General features: G+C 41.3%; 1 protein-coding gene and 1 pseudogene across 4 annotated transcripts in view; one reads left to right on the top strand and one right to left on the bottom strand.

The window, feature by feature from the left end:
* Positions 1-19,172, bottom strand: part of RAD52 (RAD52 homolog, DNA repair protein) — a 93,474-nt gene that overhangs the window by 21,422 nt on the left and 52,880 nt on the right. For 2 of the 4 annotated variants that reach the window (XM_070409501.1, XM_070409504.1), the window contains exons 2-7: positions 12,896-13,000; positions 11,445-11,546; positions 10,795-10,888; positions 10,574-10,641; positions 8,486-8,604; positions 7,016-7,091 (exon numbers count right to left, since the gene is read on the bottom strand). In XM_070409501.1, coding sequence (XP_070265602.1) covers positions 7,016-7,091; positions 8,486-8,604; positions 10,574-10,641; positions 10,795-10,888; positions 11,445-11,546; positions 12,896-13,000 — 564 coding nt within the window. Of the gene's footprint in view, positions 1-7,015; positions 7,092-8,485; positions 8,605-10,573; positions 10,642-10,794; positions 10,889-11,444; positions 11,547-12,895; positions 13,001-14,360; positions 14,468-19,172 lie in introns of those variants that run through there. The other 2 variants (XM_070409503.1, XM_070409502.1) reach the window with 2 other exon arrangements.
* LOC139007706 (5S ribosomal RNA) lies at positions 17,322-17,441 on the top strand (annotated as a pseudogene).

Raw genomic sequence — 19,172 nt, 5'->3', positions numbered from 1 at the left:
GTTAATAATATCAGATCAATAGTAAGTCATTAGTGTGACAAGTGTACTGTACGACTATAAAATGTTTACAATAGGGAAAACTGAGTATGTGCTATACAAAACTCTGTACTAGGCTTTGCAATTTTTCTGTAAAGCAAATACCATTCTAAAATTTTAAATTTAATACTTTGTCTAAAAAAAAATTTTTAACCTTGTTAAAAAAAGAAAATGTCCATATTACCAAAGTGATCTACAGATTGAACACAGGCTCTTATCAAAATTTCAATGGCATTTTTTGCATAAATAAAAAATTCACCCTAAAATTCAGATGAAATCTTAAGGGACCTCAAATAGCAAAAATAACTTAGCAAAAAAAAGAACAAAGTTGGAGAACTCACACCACTTTATTTCAAAACATATTATAAATCTACAGTAATCAAATGGTATGGTTCTGCCATAAAGACAAATATAGACCAATGGAAAAGAATACAGAACCCAGAAATAAAACCTTGCACATATGATCAAATGACCTTCAACAAGCATGCCAAGACCACTCAATAAGGAAAGGAGAGTCTCTTCAACAAATGAGGCTGGGTAAACAGGAAATCCACATCACATACAAAAATAAATTCTACCTCTTCCTGTCAGCAACCTGAGGTGACCTCTAAAAATGGTTCGCTATTCACTTTATCCAGAAAACCTCTCAAAATCATGCAAATCAAGAGGTCCAAATCATCATGTTTACTTTAAGAACACTCATGAAACTTCCCAGGCCATCAAGGGTATGCATATCTGAAAAGCCACTGAGTATCTGAAGAATGCCACTTTACAGAGGAATGTGTACCATTCTGTCATTACAATGGTGAAATTGATAAGTGCTCAGGCCCAAGAGTGGGGGTGGACACAGGGTTGGTGGCCCAAAAAGAGTGCTAAATTTTTGCTGCACACGCAAAAAAATGCAGAGTAAGGCTGAACTGAAGGGTTTAGATATAGACTCTCTGGTCATTGGGCTCCTCCAGGTGAACAAAGTTCCCAAGATGCAGTGCAGAACTTAGAGAGCTCGTGGGCACATTGAGATGATCCTTACTGAAAAAGAGCAGATTGTTCCTAAACCAGAAGAGGTAGGTTGAAAAATAATAATAATAATAATAATAACATAGCCCAGAAAAAAATGAAGAAACAAAAAGTTATGGCCAGGAAGTGAATTTAGCATAAAATAAATGCTAATAAAAGTAACAAAGAAGTTTGCCTTAGTGGATAGAGCATCGGCCTGCAGACCGAAATGTCCCAGGTTTGATTCTGGTCAAGGGCACATGCCTGGGTTGCAGGATCAATCCCCACCCTGGTCAGGGCACTTGCAGGAGGCAACCAATCGATGTTTCTCTCTCTCTGTCTCTCCCCCTCCCTTCCACTCTCTCTAAAAATCAATGGAAAAATATCCTCAGATGAGGATTTAAAAAAAAGTAAAATAAATAAATTCAAAATAGAGTTAAGACTTAAACTTAAGACTCCAAGATCTAAAACTCATAAAAGAAAACACAGAGGAAAACTTCATGATATTGGATTTGGCAATGATATTTTGAATATGACTCTAAAAACGTGGGCAAAAAAAGCAGATATATACAAAAGGGACTACATCAAACTTGAAAATTTAAAAAGTAACCTATGGAATAGAAAAAATCTTGCAATCATATCTTTGATAAGAGGTTAATATTCAGCCCTAGCTGGTTTGGCTCAGTGGATAGAGCATCAGTCTATGGACTGAAGGGTCCCAGGTTCAATTCCAGTCAAGGGCACATGCCTGGTTGTGGGCTCAATCCCCAGCAGAGGGCGTGCAGGAGGCAGCCAATCAATGATTCTCTCTCATCATTGATGTTCCTCTCACTCTCTCCCTCTCCCTTCCTCTCTGAAATCAATAAAAATATTTTTAAAAAATTTTTTTAATTTAAAAAGAGGTTAATATTCAGAATATGTAAAGAACTCCTACAGCTCAACAACAACAAAAAAAATCAAATAGCCAAGTTTAAAAATGGGAAAGGGACTTGAATAGACATTTCTCCAAAGATGATATACAAATGGCCAATAAGCATATGAAAAGATGTTCAACATCAGTAATCATCAGAGAAATGCAATCAAAACCACAATAAGATATCACCTAACCAGCATGGTTCAGTGGTTGGAGAGTTGGTCTGCGCATCAAAGGGTCACGGGTTCAATCATGGTTAAGGGTACATACCTAGATTGTAGATTCGATCCCCAGCCCTGGGACACAGTCAATCTCTCTCCCTCTCTCTCTCTCTCTCTCTCTCTCTCTCTCTCCCTCTCTCTCTCTCTCTCTCCCTCTCTCTCTCTCTCTCTCTCTCTCTCTCTCTCTCTCTCTCTCTCCTCCTTTCCACTCTCTCTGCAAATCAATGGAAAAAATATCCTTGGGTAAGTATTAACCAAAAAATAATGTATTTTTAATTAGATTAAATTTCTTAAAAAGGTATCACCTCACACCCATTAGGAAGGCTACTATAAAAACAATGAGAAAAAAAAATAGCAGCCCTGACCAGTTTGGCTCAGTGGATAGAGCATTGGCCTGCAGACTGAAGGGTCCCAGGTTCGATTCCAGTCAAGGGCATGTACCTTGGTTGCGGGCACATCCCCAGTAGGGGGTGTGCCGGAAGCAGCTGATAGAAGTTTCTCTCTCATTGATGTTTCTAACTCTCTATCCCTCTCCCTTCCTCTCTGTAAAAAATCAATAAAATATATTTTAAAAGAAAAGAAATAGCACATGTTGACAAGGATGTGGAGAAATTGGGACCCTTGTGCACTGTTGGTTGAACCGCAAAATGGTGCAGCCTTCATAGAAAACAGAATAGAAGTTAATCAAAAATATAACTACCGCCGAAACCGGTTTGGCTCAGTGGATAGAGCATCGGCCTGCGGACTGAAGGGTCCCAGGTTCGATTCCGGTCAAGGGCATGTACTTGGGTTGCGGGCACATCCCCAGTAGGAGATGTGCAGGAGGCAGCTGATCGATGTTTCTCTCTCATCGATGTTTCTAACTCTCTATCCCTCTACCTTCCTCTCTGTAAAAAAAATCAATAAAATATATTTAAAAATAAAAAATAAAAAAAATAATAATAAAAAAATATATAACTACCAAATGGACCAGCAACCCCACTTCTGGATATGTATCCAAATTAATTGAAAGCAGAGTCTCGAAGTAGTAATTGCACATCCATATTCATAACAGCATTATAGACTACAGCCAAGCAATAGCAGCAACCCAAAAATATAATACTAACATACAATGGAATATTATTCAGCCTTTAAAAGGAAGGAAATTCTTTCTTCACCAATACAGCTCCTAGGGCATTGGAAACTAAAGAGAAAATAAACAAAAGGGACTACATCAAAATAAAAAGCTTCTGCACAGCAAAAGAAACCATCAACAAAACAACAAGAAAGCCCACTGCATGGGAGAACATATTTGCCAATGTTATCACTGATAAGGGTTTAATCTCCAACATTTATAGGGAACTCATACAACTTAACAAAAGGAAGATAAATAATCCAATCAAAAAATGGGCAAAGGACCTAAATAGACACTTTTCAAAAGAGGACATTCAGAAAGTAAAGAGACATATGAAAACATGCTCAAAGTCACTAATCATCCGAAAAATGCAAATCAAAACAACAATGAGGTACCATCTCACACCTGTCAGAATGGCTATCATCAACAAATCAACAAACGACAAGTGCTGGAGAGGATGCGGAGAAAAGGGAACACTCGTGCACTGCTGGTGGGAATGCAGACTGGTGCAGCCACTATGGAAGACAGTATGGAGTTTCCTCAAAAAGTTAAAAATGGAACTCCCATTTGACTCAGTCATCCAATTATCCCAAGAAACCAGAAACACCAATCAGAAAGGATATATGCATCCCCATGTTCATAGCAGCACAATTTACCATAGCGAAGATCTGGAAACAGCCTAAGTGCCCATCAGCAGATGAATGGATTAGAAAACTGTGGTACATCTACACAATGGAATACTATGCTGCTGTAAAAAGGAAGGAATTCTTACCATTTGCAACAGCATGGTTGGAACTGGAGAGCATTATGCTGAGTGAAGTAAGCCAGTCAATGAAAGAAAAATACACATGATCTCACTCATTTATGGATAATAAAGACCATTATAAACTGATGAACAAAAATAGATACAGAGGCAGAGCAGCCTCGAACAGACTGTCAAACTACAGCAGGAAGGCCGGGGAGTGTTCGGGGGCTGGAGGGGGGTGGTAAGAAATCAACCGAAGGACTTGTATGCATGCATATAAGCATAACCAATGGACATAAGACACTGGGGGGTAGGGGAGACTGGGGGATTGTCAAGGGGGGGAAAAAGGAGACATATGTAATACTCTTTGTAATACTTTAAGCAATAAAAAAAAAATTTTTTTAAAAAAGGAAGGAAATTCTGACACAAGCTACAACATAGATGGAACCTTGAGGTCATCATGCTAAATGAAATAAACCAGTCACAAATGAACAAAAACTGTATGTTACTACTTTAGGAGACATCTAAAGCAGTCAAATTCATAGAAACAGAGAGTAGAATGGTGGCTATCAGGTACTGGAAGAAAGGGAAAAGGGTTTTATGGGTAGTGAGTGTCAGTAATACAAGATAAAAAAGTTCTAGAGATCTGTTTCACTACTGAACTGTACACTTAAAAATGGTTAAAATTGTAAATTTTATTATATGTTTTTTACTATAAAGGAAAAAAGAAAAGAAAAACTATGGCTATTATCTATTGTAAATATAGATGCAAAAATACATAGCAAAATATTAGCAAACTGAGTATATATATAATCCTATCTAATAAAAGAGAAACATGGTCATTAGCATACAACCGCTACCCTTCCGATTGGCTAATCAGGGGGATATGCAAATTAACTGTCAGCCAAGATGGCGGCCGGCAGCCAGGCAGCTGGAAGCGAACATGAGGTTTGCTTGCTTCAGTGACAGAGGACTCCAACGTTCCCCACCTGCAGCTGCCGACCTCTGAGCTGGCAGTTTGAAACATTGTAACAAATATAGAAGCTAAACAAAACCCCAGAAACCAGCTTTCGGCCGGCGGGATCTCAGAGCTGGAGTTATACATTGTTTCGATTATAGGACCAAAACAAACCAGATACCTGCTATCAGCAGCGGAAGCCTCAGAGCTAGAGCCAGAGTTAAAGCTGGCCCAGAATAAAAAAAAAGAAAAAGAAAAAAAGGAGCGGTTGGGAGCTTCAGTCAACCGCCAGCCTGAAAGCAGCCCTCAGCCCCTCACCCAGACTGGCCAGGCACCCCAGTGGGGACCCCCACCCTGAAGGGTGTGTGACCAGCTGTAAACAGCCATCATCCCCTCATCCAGGCTGGCCAGGCACCCCAGTGGGGACCCCCACCCTGATCCAGGACACCCTTCAGGGCAAACCAGCCGCCCCCAGGCCTCTATCCTATATAGTAAAAGGGTAATATGCCTCCAAGCACTAGGATCAGCGGAGCCACGAGGCCTCCTGACACTGGATCAGCGTGAGAGGGGGCAGCGCCCAAACCCCCTGATCGCCCTGCGGCTCTGTGTGTGACAGGGGGCGGGGCCACAACCCCCTGATCAGCCCTGCTCTGTGGGTGATAGAGGGCGGCGCCCCAACCCCCTGATCTGCCCTGCTCTGTGTGTGACAGGGGGCGGTGCCCTAACTCCCCTATCGGCCCTACTCTGTGAGTGACACGGGGGAGCTCCTCAAACCCCCGATAGGCCCTGCTCTGTGCATGACAGGGGGGAGCTCTCCAACCCCCTGATGGGCCCTGCTCTGTGCATGACAGGGGGCAGTGCCCAACCCCCTGATTGGCCCTGCTCTGTGCGTGACAGGGTACGGAGCCCCAACCCCCCGATGGGCCCTGCTCTGTGCATGACAGGGGGCAGCGCCCCAACCCCCTGATTGGCCCTGCTCTGTGTGTGACAGGGTATGGAGCCCCAACCCCCGTGATGGGCCCTGCTCTGTGAGTGACAGGGGGCAGCGCCCCAAACCCCTGATTGGCCCTGCTCTGTGGGTGACAGGGGGTGGCGCCGCAACCTCCCCATCGACCCTGCCTTGAGTGTGACAGGGGGCGGTGCCCCAACCCCCCAATCGGCCCTACCCTGAGCGTGACTAGGGGTGGCATCGCAACCTCCCGATCCGCCCTGCTCTGTGCATGACAGGGGGTGGCGCCCCAACTCCCCAATCAGCCCTGCTCTGAGCCCGACCAGGGGCTGCACCTAGGGATTGGGCCTGCCCTCTGCCACCCGGGAGCAGGCCTAAGCCAGCAGGTCGTTATCTCCCGAGGGGTCCCAGACTGCAAGAGGGCACAGGCCGGGCTGAGAGACCCTCCCTTCCCCCCGCCCCGAATGCACAAATTTTTGTGCACCGGGCCTCTAGTAATATATAAAAAGAATTTTTAAAAGAGAAAATAAATGGAGTTTTGACAGATGCCAATTGACACACACCTCTATTAGGGGTTCCACAAGAAAAAGTACCCCTAAGAGAATACTGCCCCAGGTGGCAGCACTGCAGGGACCTCCGAGAATGCCACAGAGGAACAGCCACAGGGACACTCCAGACCCAATTCTTCAAAGGCCAATGCTCAGATCAGGGGATAGGCATTGACAGAAACAAGGGAGATCTGACCCTGACACCAAGACTAATAAAAAGCAAGAAGACTGGACAGGGGAGGCTCTGAGTGCTTCTGAGAAATGACAGTGGTGCGGCTGAGGGTTATGTGCTCCTTTTAAGATTTCACAGACCATTGCCAACCACAGTTCTCTATGTAAAAGACAGAAATAACATTCTCTAGACTTCAATTTCTTCAGCTGTGAAATAAGGGGACTGATTCTTATAAGCTCTGATAGTCAGAGTCCAAAATACACATTCCAGACCCTCTAGAGCTGTGTCATACTCAACCCATGACACAAGGGAATTAGTTACATCTTTACTGCAATGCATTCCATTTATCCATTTCTAACATACCTGGCGTGGAAGTTTATTCAGTGACCTCAGATAGTCTTTGTCCAGAATACAATTTCCAAGTGCATTCCCAAAGCTTCTAAGTGTAAGAAATAAAAAGGGAAACAGGGGTGAGAATTGTTATATGTAAGTATCAGAGAACAGAGTTACAACTCTGTGCAAACTGCTTCTCAACGGCAGCCGAAAAAATAGATCCTAATATGTCTTTAAAACTGGTTATTGAGCATCTGCCATGTTCCTGCACAATGTTAGGTTGTAAGAATACAGCAGGAGGCATAACAGTCACAAATCCCTGTCCTCAATGAGAGGCAATGAATAAGAAGACTCAGACACCATTCACAAAACCCCATTAGCTACCTCCTGGCATGGAGCACAAATTCCAGAGCAGAGATCTTTTATCCCCCAGGACTGCTCCAATTCCCCAATAATGGGACACACCCCCTTAGGGGTTCAATCCTCCATTAAAGTTCTTTACACAGGATATACTAATACACACTCCCTTACAGGCTATGGTATTGCAAATTTTCAGTGAATGTTTATACATGTACTTTTCTGGTGATCCAATTCACTTTAAATTTCAAAGGTATCTATGACCCAAAAAGGTTAATAACTAAATTAACTAAGTGAGCCCTGGCCAGTTGCTCAGTGGTTAGAGCAACCCACAGACAGAAGGGTTGAGGGTTCGATTCCCTGTCAAGGGCACATACCTCAGTTGGGGCACATGTGGGAGGCAATTAATCAATGTGTCTCTCTCAAGTCGATGTTTCTCTCTATTTCTCTCTCTCTCTCTCTTTCCCTCTTCCCCCTCCCCCTCCTTCCTCCCTTGCACTCTCTCTAGAAATCAACGAAAAAAAATATCCTTGAAGATTTTAATTAATTAGTTAATTAATTAACTAAGTGATGTATACACAATGACGAGGTGTTTAGCTGTGTTAAAGAGAATGAGGAAACTATCTATGTACCCATGTGGAAAGGTCCCCAAATACCTTACTAAGTGGAGGAGAAGCAAGTGCAAAATCAAGTACAAAACAGAACATAGTAATCTACTACTTATTCTCAGAAGCAGAGACTTAAGCATAAAATAGCACTGGGAAAATACAAGGAAGAATAGAAAAGCAGGGCAGACAGGGAGTGAGACCTGTGTATTTTGATTTTTGGACAATGTATATATATAAAAGCCTATTATGCAAAGTGTCCCTTCGGGAGTTTGACCAACGGGGAGTTTGATTGCTCGCTATGACGTGTGCTGACCACCAGAGGGTGGCGCAGAACGAAGGGAGGCCCCAGCCAGCAGCTGGCAGCCGGGAAAAGGGAGGCCCTGGCTGGCAGCCAGAAGCCACTAAGGACCCTACCTGTGCATGAATTTTGTGTACTGACCCTCTAGTGTGAATATACTACCTTTTCAAAAAAAACAAAACTGCTTTGAAAAAGGCACTGAAATGAAGCGGTTAGACTCCAACCCTTTTTGCTTACCTCAGTGCTCGCTTCAGCCCATCTGTCACTGCCTCCTTCCTTGCCTTTTCCAAAGACAAGGCTTTTGACTTGAGGCCCTCACTAACACCATAGCCCACATCTTCATGATATGAACCATCCTGGAGGTAGAAAAGGAGTTCAAAGTCTAACATGAAAGTCTGCAGCTGTGTCTCTGGTTCTACAGCTCTTCTTTTCCTCAAGCAGCAGCGTTCACACTGGGCACATATAACCCAGGGCCCTGCGAAAGGGCACATTGGCACAGAGAGTTTAAGAGACTCAATTTCCAGTACTATTTCCTAAATCTGATCCGCTTGGAAACGTGACTGTGGTTAAGACAATTCTCCTTTCCCACTTCCTCTTTTACATATCCAACCCACCCAAAATCTCACTAAGATGCACTACCTAAACGTATAAAAACCTCTGGACACCTAACAAAAGGACAATTTTAAATACTGTATTTAACAGACTCTACTGATAGGACAGCAAATCCTTTCACAAGTCATGTGGTATCCACATCTTGGCCTTCACCACCAGTGAAGATGGATCTGATCAAGTTGTTAGCATACAGAGAACTGAATACAATTTCTGATGATAGCAATGTATGATTTTTTTAAATATAACTCAGAAAGCATTCAACGTAATGAGTGATACTATAACAAAACTCTTTCCATTTCCAGTTTATTTATATGTCTAAGGCTTTTCAGTACTACTTATAAAATAAAAAGTCAGAATAGAATTAAGGCTGAATGTTCTGTCTAGGAATAAGTAACATTAAATAATGGATATATAAACTAACTAAAAAGAAAAAAAACAGCTTTATCCATCCAAGAAATGCATTTTCCATAAAATTTTATTAAGTATAAAAATTTGGATGGAGTTATGTTGTCTTTTCCACATAAACAAAATTGATTGATCAATTGTATGCTAATACTACCTATAACAACAACTCAATTCAGAAAAAAAAATTTATTATTTAGAGCCTTCAAGTCACTGGAAATTTACCAAAAAAATTTAATTTTATACACACACACATACACACATGAGGCAGAGAAGTATGGTAAAGTTATTAATAAAAAAAAGTTTCAGCCCAGCCAGTGTTGCCCAGTGGTTGGTGTTAACCCATGAACCAAGAGGTCACTGGTTTAATTCCCGGGTTGTGGGCTCAATCTCCAGTAAGGGATGTGCAGGAGGCAGCCAATCAATGTTTCTTTCTCATCAATGTTCCTATATCTCTACCCCTCTCCCTTCCTCTCTCTCTCTTACATGGGAGGAGCTCTGCTCAGCCACAAGCCAGGCTGATGGCTGCCAGTACAGCAGTGGTGGTGGGAGCTTCTCCTGCCTCCTCAGCAGCGCTAAGGATGTCCAACTGCAGTTTAGACCTGCTCCCCGCTGGCAAGTGGACATCCCTCGAGGGCTGCCGGGCTGCCAGAGGGATGTCTGACTGCCAGCTTAGGCCCAATCCTCCAGGGAACGGGCCTAAGCCAGCAGGTGGTCATCCCCTGAGGGGGTCCCAGACTGCAAGAGGGCACAGGCCAGGCTGAGGGACCCCCCCTCCCCCGAGTGCACAAATTTTTGTGCACCGGGCCTCTAGTATATTATATTAGGAAAAAAGCCAGCAGAGAAATAGAATGGGAATATGAGTTCAAGAAGAAACAATGTAAAATTTCTTATGATTAAAGAATAGCTTGCTTAAAAGTAAAAGAATAACTTGCTCATGTACTTTTTAATGGATAGTAGTATTTAATACTCTGATAATTAGAATCATTTGGTACATTATAAAAAGATATAACAGATTTATTTTAGAATGTAAAAGTTTACAATATATTCTTGCAACTACTTGTATTTATGGTGAAACTTTTAAGTGTCAACTTAAAAATGTGCAGAGAACAGAGTTTTTCAAAATTCTCTTAGGGGACACATGGGAAAAAATGTTTGAATACCACCATCTTAAACCCTGACCAAGACCCAGCTCTGGGCCCCATTTGGCAACTTAGTTGTGCCATACCCCAGAGACTTCCCTACTTGCTGATTCTCTCTCACCACCCTCCCCAAACCTTGGAGGCAGCAGGTCTATTTCCTCACCCTCACCTTCAACTGGACTCGCACAAACGCACAGACTCCCACGTAGAACTTCCCGTTGTTAAAGTCAACAAAATCTAGGAGTGGGAAAGAAAACCAGCAGAAGATATGGGTCCCTGGGCTTCGCCCATATTCTTCCAGCTGGCAACCAACATCTTCACCCACAAAATACTTTTATCAGAAATGAGACAATGCCAAGTCAGGGAAATGAAGAGGTCACCATTGCTCACCCACATTCTGCTGTGTGATAGAGTGTGCCCAGCCATTGTAACCAAACATCTCATTGGCCAAATTAATTACCCTGTGACCTTCGATGTAACACACCTAGGAAAAAATTAAAGAAAAAATAGCTTGTTAAAATTTCTAACCATTCTTATATGTAGAACAAAATTTACTTCATTTATTCCTTACCAGGTTTTTGGGAAAATTGCCCTTAAACATTCCAGGAAAATTCTCAGTGAACTTATTTTCAAAGGTCCTTCCTGAAGGAGCCAGTTAGAAGGGATTAGACTCAAGGATAAAGATATCCACTTGCCTAGGGGTTTCCAAAACTCAGTTTCCAAAAAAGCACATATCTCAGGTTGATATATATTACAGAAGACCCAAAACATACACAAAACTTAAAATGAGAAACAAATGGTAAGAGACACATTTTTAAAGGATTACGTAAAAATCCTATGATGCCAGGTATAAAAGTCTCAGACAATGCTTGGGTCACTTCTGATGACAATGAAGTCTAGAAGCCATCTCTTCCAAAGACAGTAGGAAACATCAATATCAGTAAACAAGAGACCTTCTGAATCCAATAGGACCCAAAGAGGGAATTGGCAAGATCATCTGAGAAGTCAGTCACCCACTATTCAGGTATAAACTCTCCTACCTTCTGGCCTCCCCCAGCCATGCGGCTACTTATGTATTCTGGGCCCAGCCTCTGCCTCAGAGCACTCTGGATGGCCTGGTACTCCTCTGCTGTGTACTGGTACTACAATCCAGAAGGAAAATTAAAGTCACATTTCCAGCATTCTTTATATCAGCAAGCCTCCAACTTTTTGGTCTCCACCCTCTTACACACTCCTAAAAAGTATTGTGGACTCTAAGAGCTTTTGTTTATGTGGGCTATATCTATTAATATTAGGAATTAAAACTGAGACACTTTTAAGACACACATTCCACTAGCTATCAGAGCAATGATACCACTACATACTACGCAGTCTCTGGAAAACTCCACTGTTCATTCATGAGAGAATGAGACTGAAAAAAGCAAGTAGTATTTTATAAGATTATGAAAATAATTTTGATTTTATGAACTTTGAAAAGGTCTGAGAGATCCCTAGAGGTCACTGAACCACATTTTGAAAACCACTGCCTTATATGTTACTACCATCCCTACAAAACTTCCTTAAGCCAGAATTGAGAAACTAAAAATTCCCACTTCTGAGTCTGCATATAACATTTATGCAGGCAAAGGAGGAGAGCAGAGAAAGCATGACAGGGAGTTATTATTCCATTTTCTTCTCCAAAGTTGTATATCTCTTTTTCAGTTGAACAATTTCCCACCCTACACAGATAAATATACTACTACTTGTTTGGACTTTTTAAAATATATTTTATTGACTTTTTTTACAGAGAGGAAGGGAGAGAGATAGAGAGTTAGAAACATTGATGAGAGAGAAACATCAATCAGCTGCCTCCTGCACACCTCCCACTGGGGATGTGCCCACAACCAAGGTACATGCCCTTGACCGGAATCGAACCTGGGACCTTTCAGTCCGCAGGCTGACGCTCTATCCACTGAGCCAAACTGGCTAGGGCTTTTTTGGATTTTTATCTCCTTGGTTGTTTTCTCCTTGCCCCATTTAGATGAAATAAATACTCACAAGCAGATCTCTGGTAAAGAGAAAGACAGAATTTGGGTGGACAAAGCAAGAATCTCTTTCACACGCACAGGGTATCTCTACATAGCATGACACCAGAAATTCTGGCTGCCTCCATAAAAAGAACTGGGTGAAGGTGGGCAGAATGATAGGGAAACAGTAAAGTGTTCACATATCATCTTTGTTTCATTTTGAATGTTGTATCCCATGAATATGTAATCTATCCAAAAACCAAATAAAATTTAAAACTAAATGTAATCCCCAGTACTGTTAGTACTTTGATGCTAAAGTTTCAAAATGCCCTGTATTCATCAAAGGCTCCCAAATAATGTATCTAAAGGAAAAATAGCAATAAACAGCTTACACATGTGTACATGATGGTGCTTTACAAATTGCTTCCTCATACCTTTTTCACTTAACCTCATTCTTTGCAAGTGTGAAAAACCCAAACCGTTACCTGTCCAAAGCATAATACAGAGTTGCCACCAGCAGAAGAGGGATGACTGTCACCTCCTCCAAGAATTGCTTCCTCAGTCCCAGACATGTGGATTCTGGTTGACCTCTATATAAACAGAAGATTAAAAAAGGATCTCAAAAAATGCTGAAGTCAAAAGGCAAGAGCCACTACTAAAAAATCAGATAAAACATCCATATGTAAGATTTTACAAGTCACTTTACTTAATACTTCCAAATACTGCCCCGTCAAGGATTAAATTCCTTGGTGCTTAGCTACGGTCTCATATCCCCTGAAAGTCCTTTAGGGGCTGCTTCTGCTTTCTGCTAAAATTTTTGCTAGGATGATAGTGCTACTAAAGGTGATTTTTATAATGAGAATGTATTATAATTACATATTATAATGTTTATAGGTGAAAAGTCAAAATTATAAAAACACTCTAAGGGAGAGATATGAACTTATTACTACCTACTACATGTGCAATATGACTCTGGGCTCTGTAGGGTCAGCAAAATACATAAGACACAGTAACTGAACTGTTTGCCAAGAGCTAACAAGCTAGCTAGTGGGAGAAGACCAACAGACATGAAACATGTAACACAGAGAAGGTAACACACAGACTCCTGGAGCATTAGCCCAGTTTGGTCCCTTCAGCATCAGCTTCACCGGGAACTTGTAAGAAATGTGAAATCTCAAGTCCACCCCAGACCCACTAAATCAGAAACTAGACATGAGGCCCAGGAATTAGTGCTTATCAAGCCTACCTAATGATTTTGATGCAAGTTCAAGTTTGAGAACCAGTGCATTAGACTGAGGCTATGCAAATTTATAATCCATTAGAAAACAGAATTACTCTCAGAAAAGCACCTGCAACTGGCTAGCCCACTTATCTGACTACTCCTACATCTGTCTCACATCAGAATCAAAGTTGATGCTTCAGAAAAATTATGTATTATAAATCTTCACATTTGCTAATAAAACTACAAATCTATGAACGTCAACAAGTATGATTCTCAACATGGCATCTATATATATAAAAGGCTAAGTGTCCGTCCATCTGACCGGTAGCTATGATGTACACTGGCCACCAGAGGGCAGATGCTCAATGCAGGAGCTGCCATAATACACACTGGCCATTTAAAAATAAATGGCACCACAGACCTGGCACCGACAACAACACTTGGCTTCCCCGAAGTGGGACACAGGCCCCGCCACCACCCCAGAGAGACACCCCACCAAATTGCAGCCAACGCTGCCAAGACTCCATGGTGCAAAATGTAGCCCACAGCCCAGCCCAGAAACAGTTGCTGTGGGTGCCAGGCAATCACGTCACGTAGCAATGCCCAGCTTCCTCTTCCTAGCAACTAGCCTCCTTGGAGTTTCTTCAGCCCAGGAACCCAACTTGCTTTATAGCCAGGTGCAAACATTTTATAGTTTAACCAAATGTTTGTGAAGTGTTTTCACGTGCCTCATCTCATTTGATCCTCACAGAAGTTCTGGAGTAGGTAGATAGGATACTCTGTAGAATCCTATTTTCTTTTCATTAGCCGGAAAATGGAGATTTAGAATGTTTAGAAACTTGACCCAACTGAAAAGAAGAAAGAAATGGTGGAACTTGAAAATGACTTCAGGTTTTCTCACTGCACAGGATATAGTCAAACACTGCTACAGTTAAATATTTTACCCTTTGTTCTCCCTGTGTGATCTACAATAATAATCTGCTTCATGTTGATATTTACTGCTGTGTTGCTGACAATTACCTGAAAGAGGAGTTGGGGTGCTTCACTGAGCTGGAAAAAGTTTAGCTAAATCAGAAAGCAGGTCTAATTAAGCAAGTTTATTCTATATCTTTAAAAGGCTAAGTTGACTCGCACATGCATGATACATATAAAGCTCTCACTGGCGCCAATCGCATGCATGTGTTTCCATCTGTCATTGTTGATCATGAATTTGGTTGACACTTCTATTTTAGAGAAAGGGTGAATAACGATATTAAAATATTTCTTCTAATTAATTTCCTTTCTTTGTGCACATATCCATGCACTGGGACACTAGTTATAATATAATGTTAAGAGCTCAAGTTCTAAATGTCAGTTTCTGGCTCTATCACCCACTTAGGTGCTTGACCAAGTGGGGGGGAAAATCACATAACCTTTCTAAATACTGTTTTCTTGTGTAGAATATAGAGACAATAATGGTAAATATTCATTTAATCTTTATTTACTGCATGAAACTGCATTAGAATAGTACCTGGCACATATGAAGTACTAAATAAATGTTAGTTATTGCTAAATTCCTGTTAATTTTCTGAGGAAAATGCAGAAAACTAAATGATCATAAAACATTACATTTCAGCTAAGAATGATAAATTTATTAATAGTATAGCACTAAAAAGTAGGGTAGTGGGCTAACCTAGGTTACTTAATAATTAGGATCTAAAATTGATACATCAAGAAATAATGGAATAAGGCTATTATTTAGACTGTAACTATAAAAGCCAGAAGATAGTTAAAAGAAAGTAACATGTCTGTCTAAGGAGTGGTAATGGGAAGGAGAAGAGTACAGCAGGAATCTCCTTTTACAAAATAAAGCTTTAGTACTATTGGATATTCACACATGTGCATGTATTATTTTAATAAAAACAAAAATTTTTTAATGTAAATACCAATTGTATAAAGCAATAGTCAGCAAACTTTTTCTGTAAAGAGCCAAACAGTAAATATTTTAGGTATTGCAGGCTATCTGGTCTCTGTCACAACTACTCAACTGGCATTTTAGCATGAAAGCAGCCATAAACAATCTACTTATATAAAAACCCTGGGTGTAACATCACGTCCTGAAGCTCAACCAACCGTAAGGAAGTCAGTCCTGCAAGGGTCCTCTTGGAAACGGCTGTGCCCTCCCCCAGCTGTTTCCCAGAGGGCGAGGTTTCAGGCAGGAACCCGCCCTCGGAGCTGAGCGTGGAAGTACTGAGTCCTGGGTTGCTTTGCCAAGGGCTGCGCCCTCCCCCGAGCTGTTTTCCAAGAGGCCTGAGGGAAGAACCCACCCTCAGAGCGCCAGGAGTGCCCAGCAGCAGTCAGTCCTAGGTTGCTGAGGCAGAGGCCACAGCGTGGTAGAACTCTGGGTCTGGCCCAACAGGGAGCGTGACTGGCCTTCAAACCAGCCCCTGACAGTAGGGAGGAGGCAGCCCCATTCCTCACAGAATCCGCTGTTGGAGAGCTTGCTGTCAGTGGCCTGCCAGCCAGGAACCCCATTCACCTGCACCCCAGACCCTGACAGGAGAGAGGAGGGAGCCCCATTCCTCACGGAATCGACAGGTGGCCAGCTTGCTGTCAGGGGCCTGCCAGCTAGGAATCCTATTCACCTGCATATCTGTATAAAGTTTTAATACATTATATTAGAGGTCGTGGTGGTACTGTTTTACCCACAGTGTCTACAGGAATTGCTGCAAATTTACTTCTCGGTGGAAGAACCTTTCATTCCCAATATAAATTACCGATTCCATTAAATGAAACTTCAATTTCTAGACTCGATATAAACAGTGAAGTTGTTAAAACTATTAAAAAGGCCCAATTTCTCATTATTGATGAATGTACCATGGCATCCAGTCATGCTATAAACACCATAGACAGATTACTAAGAGAAATTATAAATTTGAATGTTGTATTTGGTGGGAAAGTTCTCCTTGGAGGGGATTTTCGACAATGTCTCAGCATTGTACCGCATGCTATGTGATCGGCCATAGTACAAACGAGTTTAAAGTACTGCAATGTTTGGGGATGTTTCAGAAAGTTGTCTCTTACAACAAATATGAGATCAGAGGATTCTGCTTATAGTGGATGGTTAGTAAAATTGGAGATGGCAAACTTGATAGCAGTTTTCATTTACGAATGGATATTATTGAAATCCCCTGTGAAATGATTTGTAATGGATCTATTATTGAAGCTACCTTTGGAAATATTATATCTATAGATAATATTAAAAATATATCTAAACGTGCAATTCTTTGTCCAAAAAACGAACATGTTCAAAAATTAAATAAAGAAATTTTGAATATACTCGATGGAGATTTTCACACATATTTGAGTGATGATTCCATTGATTCCACAGATGATGCTAAAAAGGAAAATTTTCCCATCGAATTTCTTAATAGTATTACTCCTTTGGGAATGCCATGTCATAAATTAAAATTGAAAGTGGATGCAATCATCATGCTATTGAGAAATCTCAATAGTAAATGGGGTCTTTGTAATGGTACCAGATTTATTATCAAAAGATTACAACCTAACATTATCGAAGCTGAAGTATTAACAGGATCTGCAAAGGGAGAGGTTGTTCTGATTCCAAGAATTGATTTGTCCCCATCTGACACTGGCCTCCCATTTAAATTGATTCAACGACGGTTTCCCATGATGCCAGCATTTGTGATGACTATTAATAAATCACAAGTGAATGCGCCCGATCTCGTCTGATCTCAGAAGCTAAGCAGGGTCGGGCCTGGCTAGTACTTGGATGGGAGACCGCCTGGGAATACCGGGTGCTGTAGGCTTTAAAAAATAAATAAATAAATAAATAAATAAATAAATAAATAAAATCACAAGGACAAACTCTAGACAAAGTAGGCATATTCCTACCTGAACCTGTTTTCACACATGGTCAGTTATATGTTGCTTTCTCTCAAGTTTGAAGACCATATGACGTTACAGTTAAACTTCTAAATACTTCAGCACAAGGGAAATTAGTCAAGCACTCTGAAAGTGTTTTCACTCTTAATGTGGTGTACAGGAAGATATTAGAATAAGTTTAATCACTTTATCAGTCATTGTTTGCATTACTGTTGTTTTTATATCATGTTTTTGTTGTTTTCATACCATGTTTTTGTTGTTTTCATATCATGTTTTTGTCATTTTTATATCATGCCTCTGTTGTTATATCCTTTTGTTACTGTTTATTTATTAATCAATTTATATATTATTTTCATATACATTTAACTGATTTCCTTTCATCTCTCACACTTCTATTATAGAGAAAGGGCAAATAGCAATATTAAAATATCTCCGCTAATTAATTCCCTTTTAATGTGCACAAATTTCGTGCACTGGGCTACTAGTCCTATATAATAAAAGCCCAGTGACCATAATGGCAGAATGACCAGAACAACTGCTCGACCAGTCACTATGAGTTGCACTGACTACCTCTTGGTCCCTTTCCCCGCCGGCAGGCTCCAATCACTGGATGGTGAATGGGGACCTGGGGGTGGGTAGTGGGAGAATACGGGCAGTGCAAGGGCAGTCCGGTGGCCTTGCCCATCTTATAGCTGTGTCATGTAGCACATGTGACCTCTAAGGTCATAGTGGCAGCAGTAGAGTTGAAGGAGTCACACCAGGTCATAACTGCCTTCGGGCAGAAGTGAACAGAACTTGTCACATGGCCCCAACTTAATTGCAATGGAGGCTGGGAAACATAAGAAAGCATTTGAATAGTTGATGAGTACTGTCTCTGCCACAGCCATTTTCCCCCACTCCAAAATGAGATCCTAGAAGGTGGGGTATTCCTTCTGATTCATTTTGACACCCCCAGTGACTAGCACAGTACCTTATGTATAGTAGGGGGTCAGGAACAAAGTGTTTGGTTAGTAATTCAATGAGTAGATGAGGGAAGGAGTGAAATACATAATGCAGGATAACAGACCAAATATATTTTTTAATTCTTTAGAAACTAATTTTATAACGCAAGAGTTACACTTCTCACATTTAAAAAAGAGCTTGTTTCTACTTTTCTAAACACTATCATAAAATATTCAACCTTTTGTTGAAGAACAACCCTTATCTCTTCCCATAAAACATGGAGTCACTTTTTTCTTCTAGTTTCTGCTTTGAAACAATGCTTACTGCTCTGCCTTCCACTCTAAACTATTTACAACTATCCTATATAATAAAAGGCTAATATGCAAATTGTCCCCTTGACCAGAAGTTTGACCAACCCTGGCCCTTCCTCCTGGCCATCCCTGTCCCCGATCAACCCCTCCCACCCTGATCCAGGGCAGGCCCACAGGATCCCACCCATGCACGAATTCATGCACCAGGCCTCTAGTTCTATTACAAAATTAAAACATCTTGGCCTGGCCAGGTGGCTCAGTTGGTTGGAGCACTGTCCATACACCAAAAGGTTATGGGTTCAATATCTGGTCAGGGCATATACCCAGGTTGCAGTTCGATCCCTGGTCAGGTGAGTATAGTAGGCAACTAATCAATATTTCTCTCTCACATCAATGTCTCTC

This window comes from Myotis yumanensis, unplaced genomic scaffold (genome assembly GCF_028538775.1).
Source record: "Myotis yumanensis isolate MYYU_CA2020_CCGP unplaced genomic scaffold, mMyoYum1.0.hap1 SCAF_3, whole genome shotgun sequence".
NCBI classification, from domain to species: domain Eukaryota; kingdom Metazoa; phylum Chordata; class Mammalia; order Chiroptera; family Vespertilionidae; genus Myotis; species Myotis yumanensis.
Note: the sequence above shows the minus strand (reverse complement) of the source record. Positions and strands in the feature narration are given on the sequence as shown.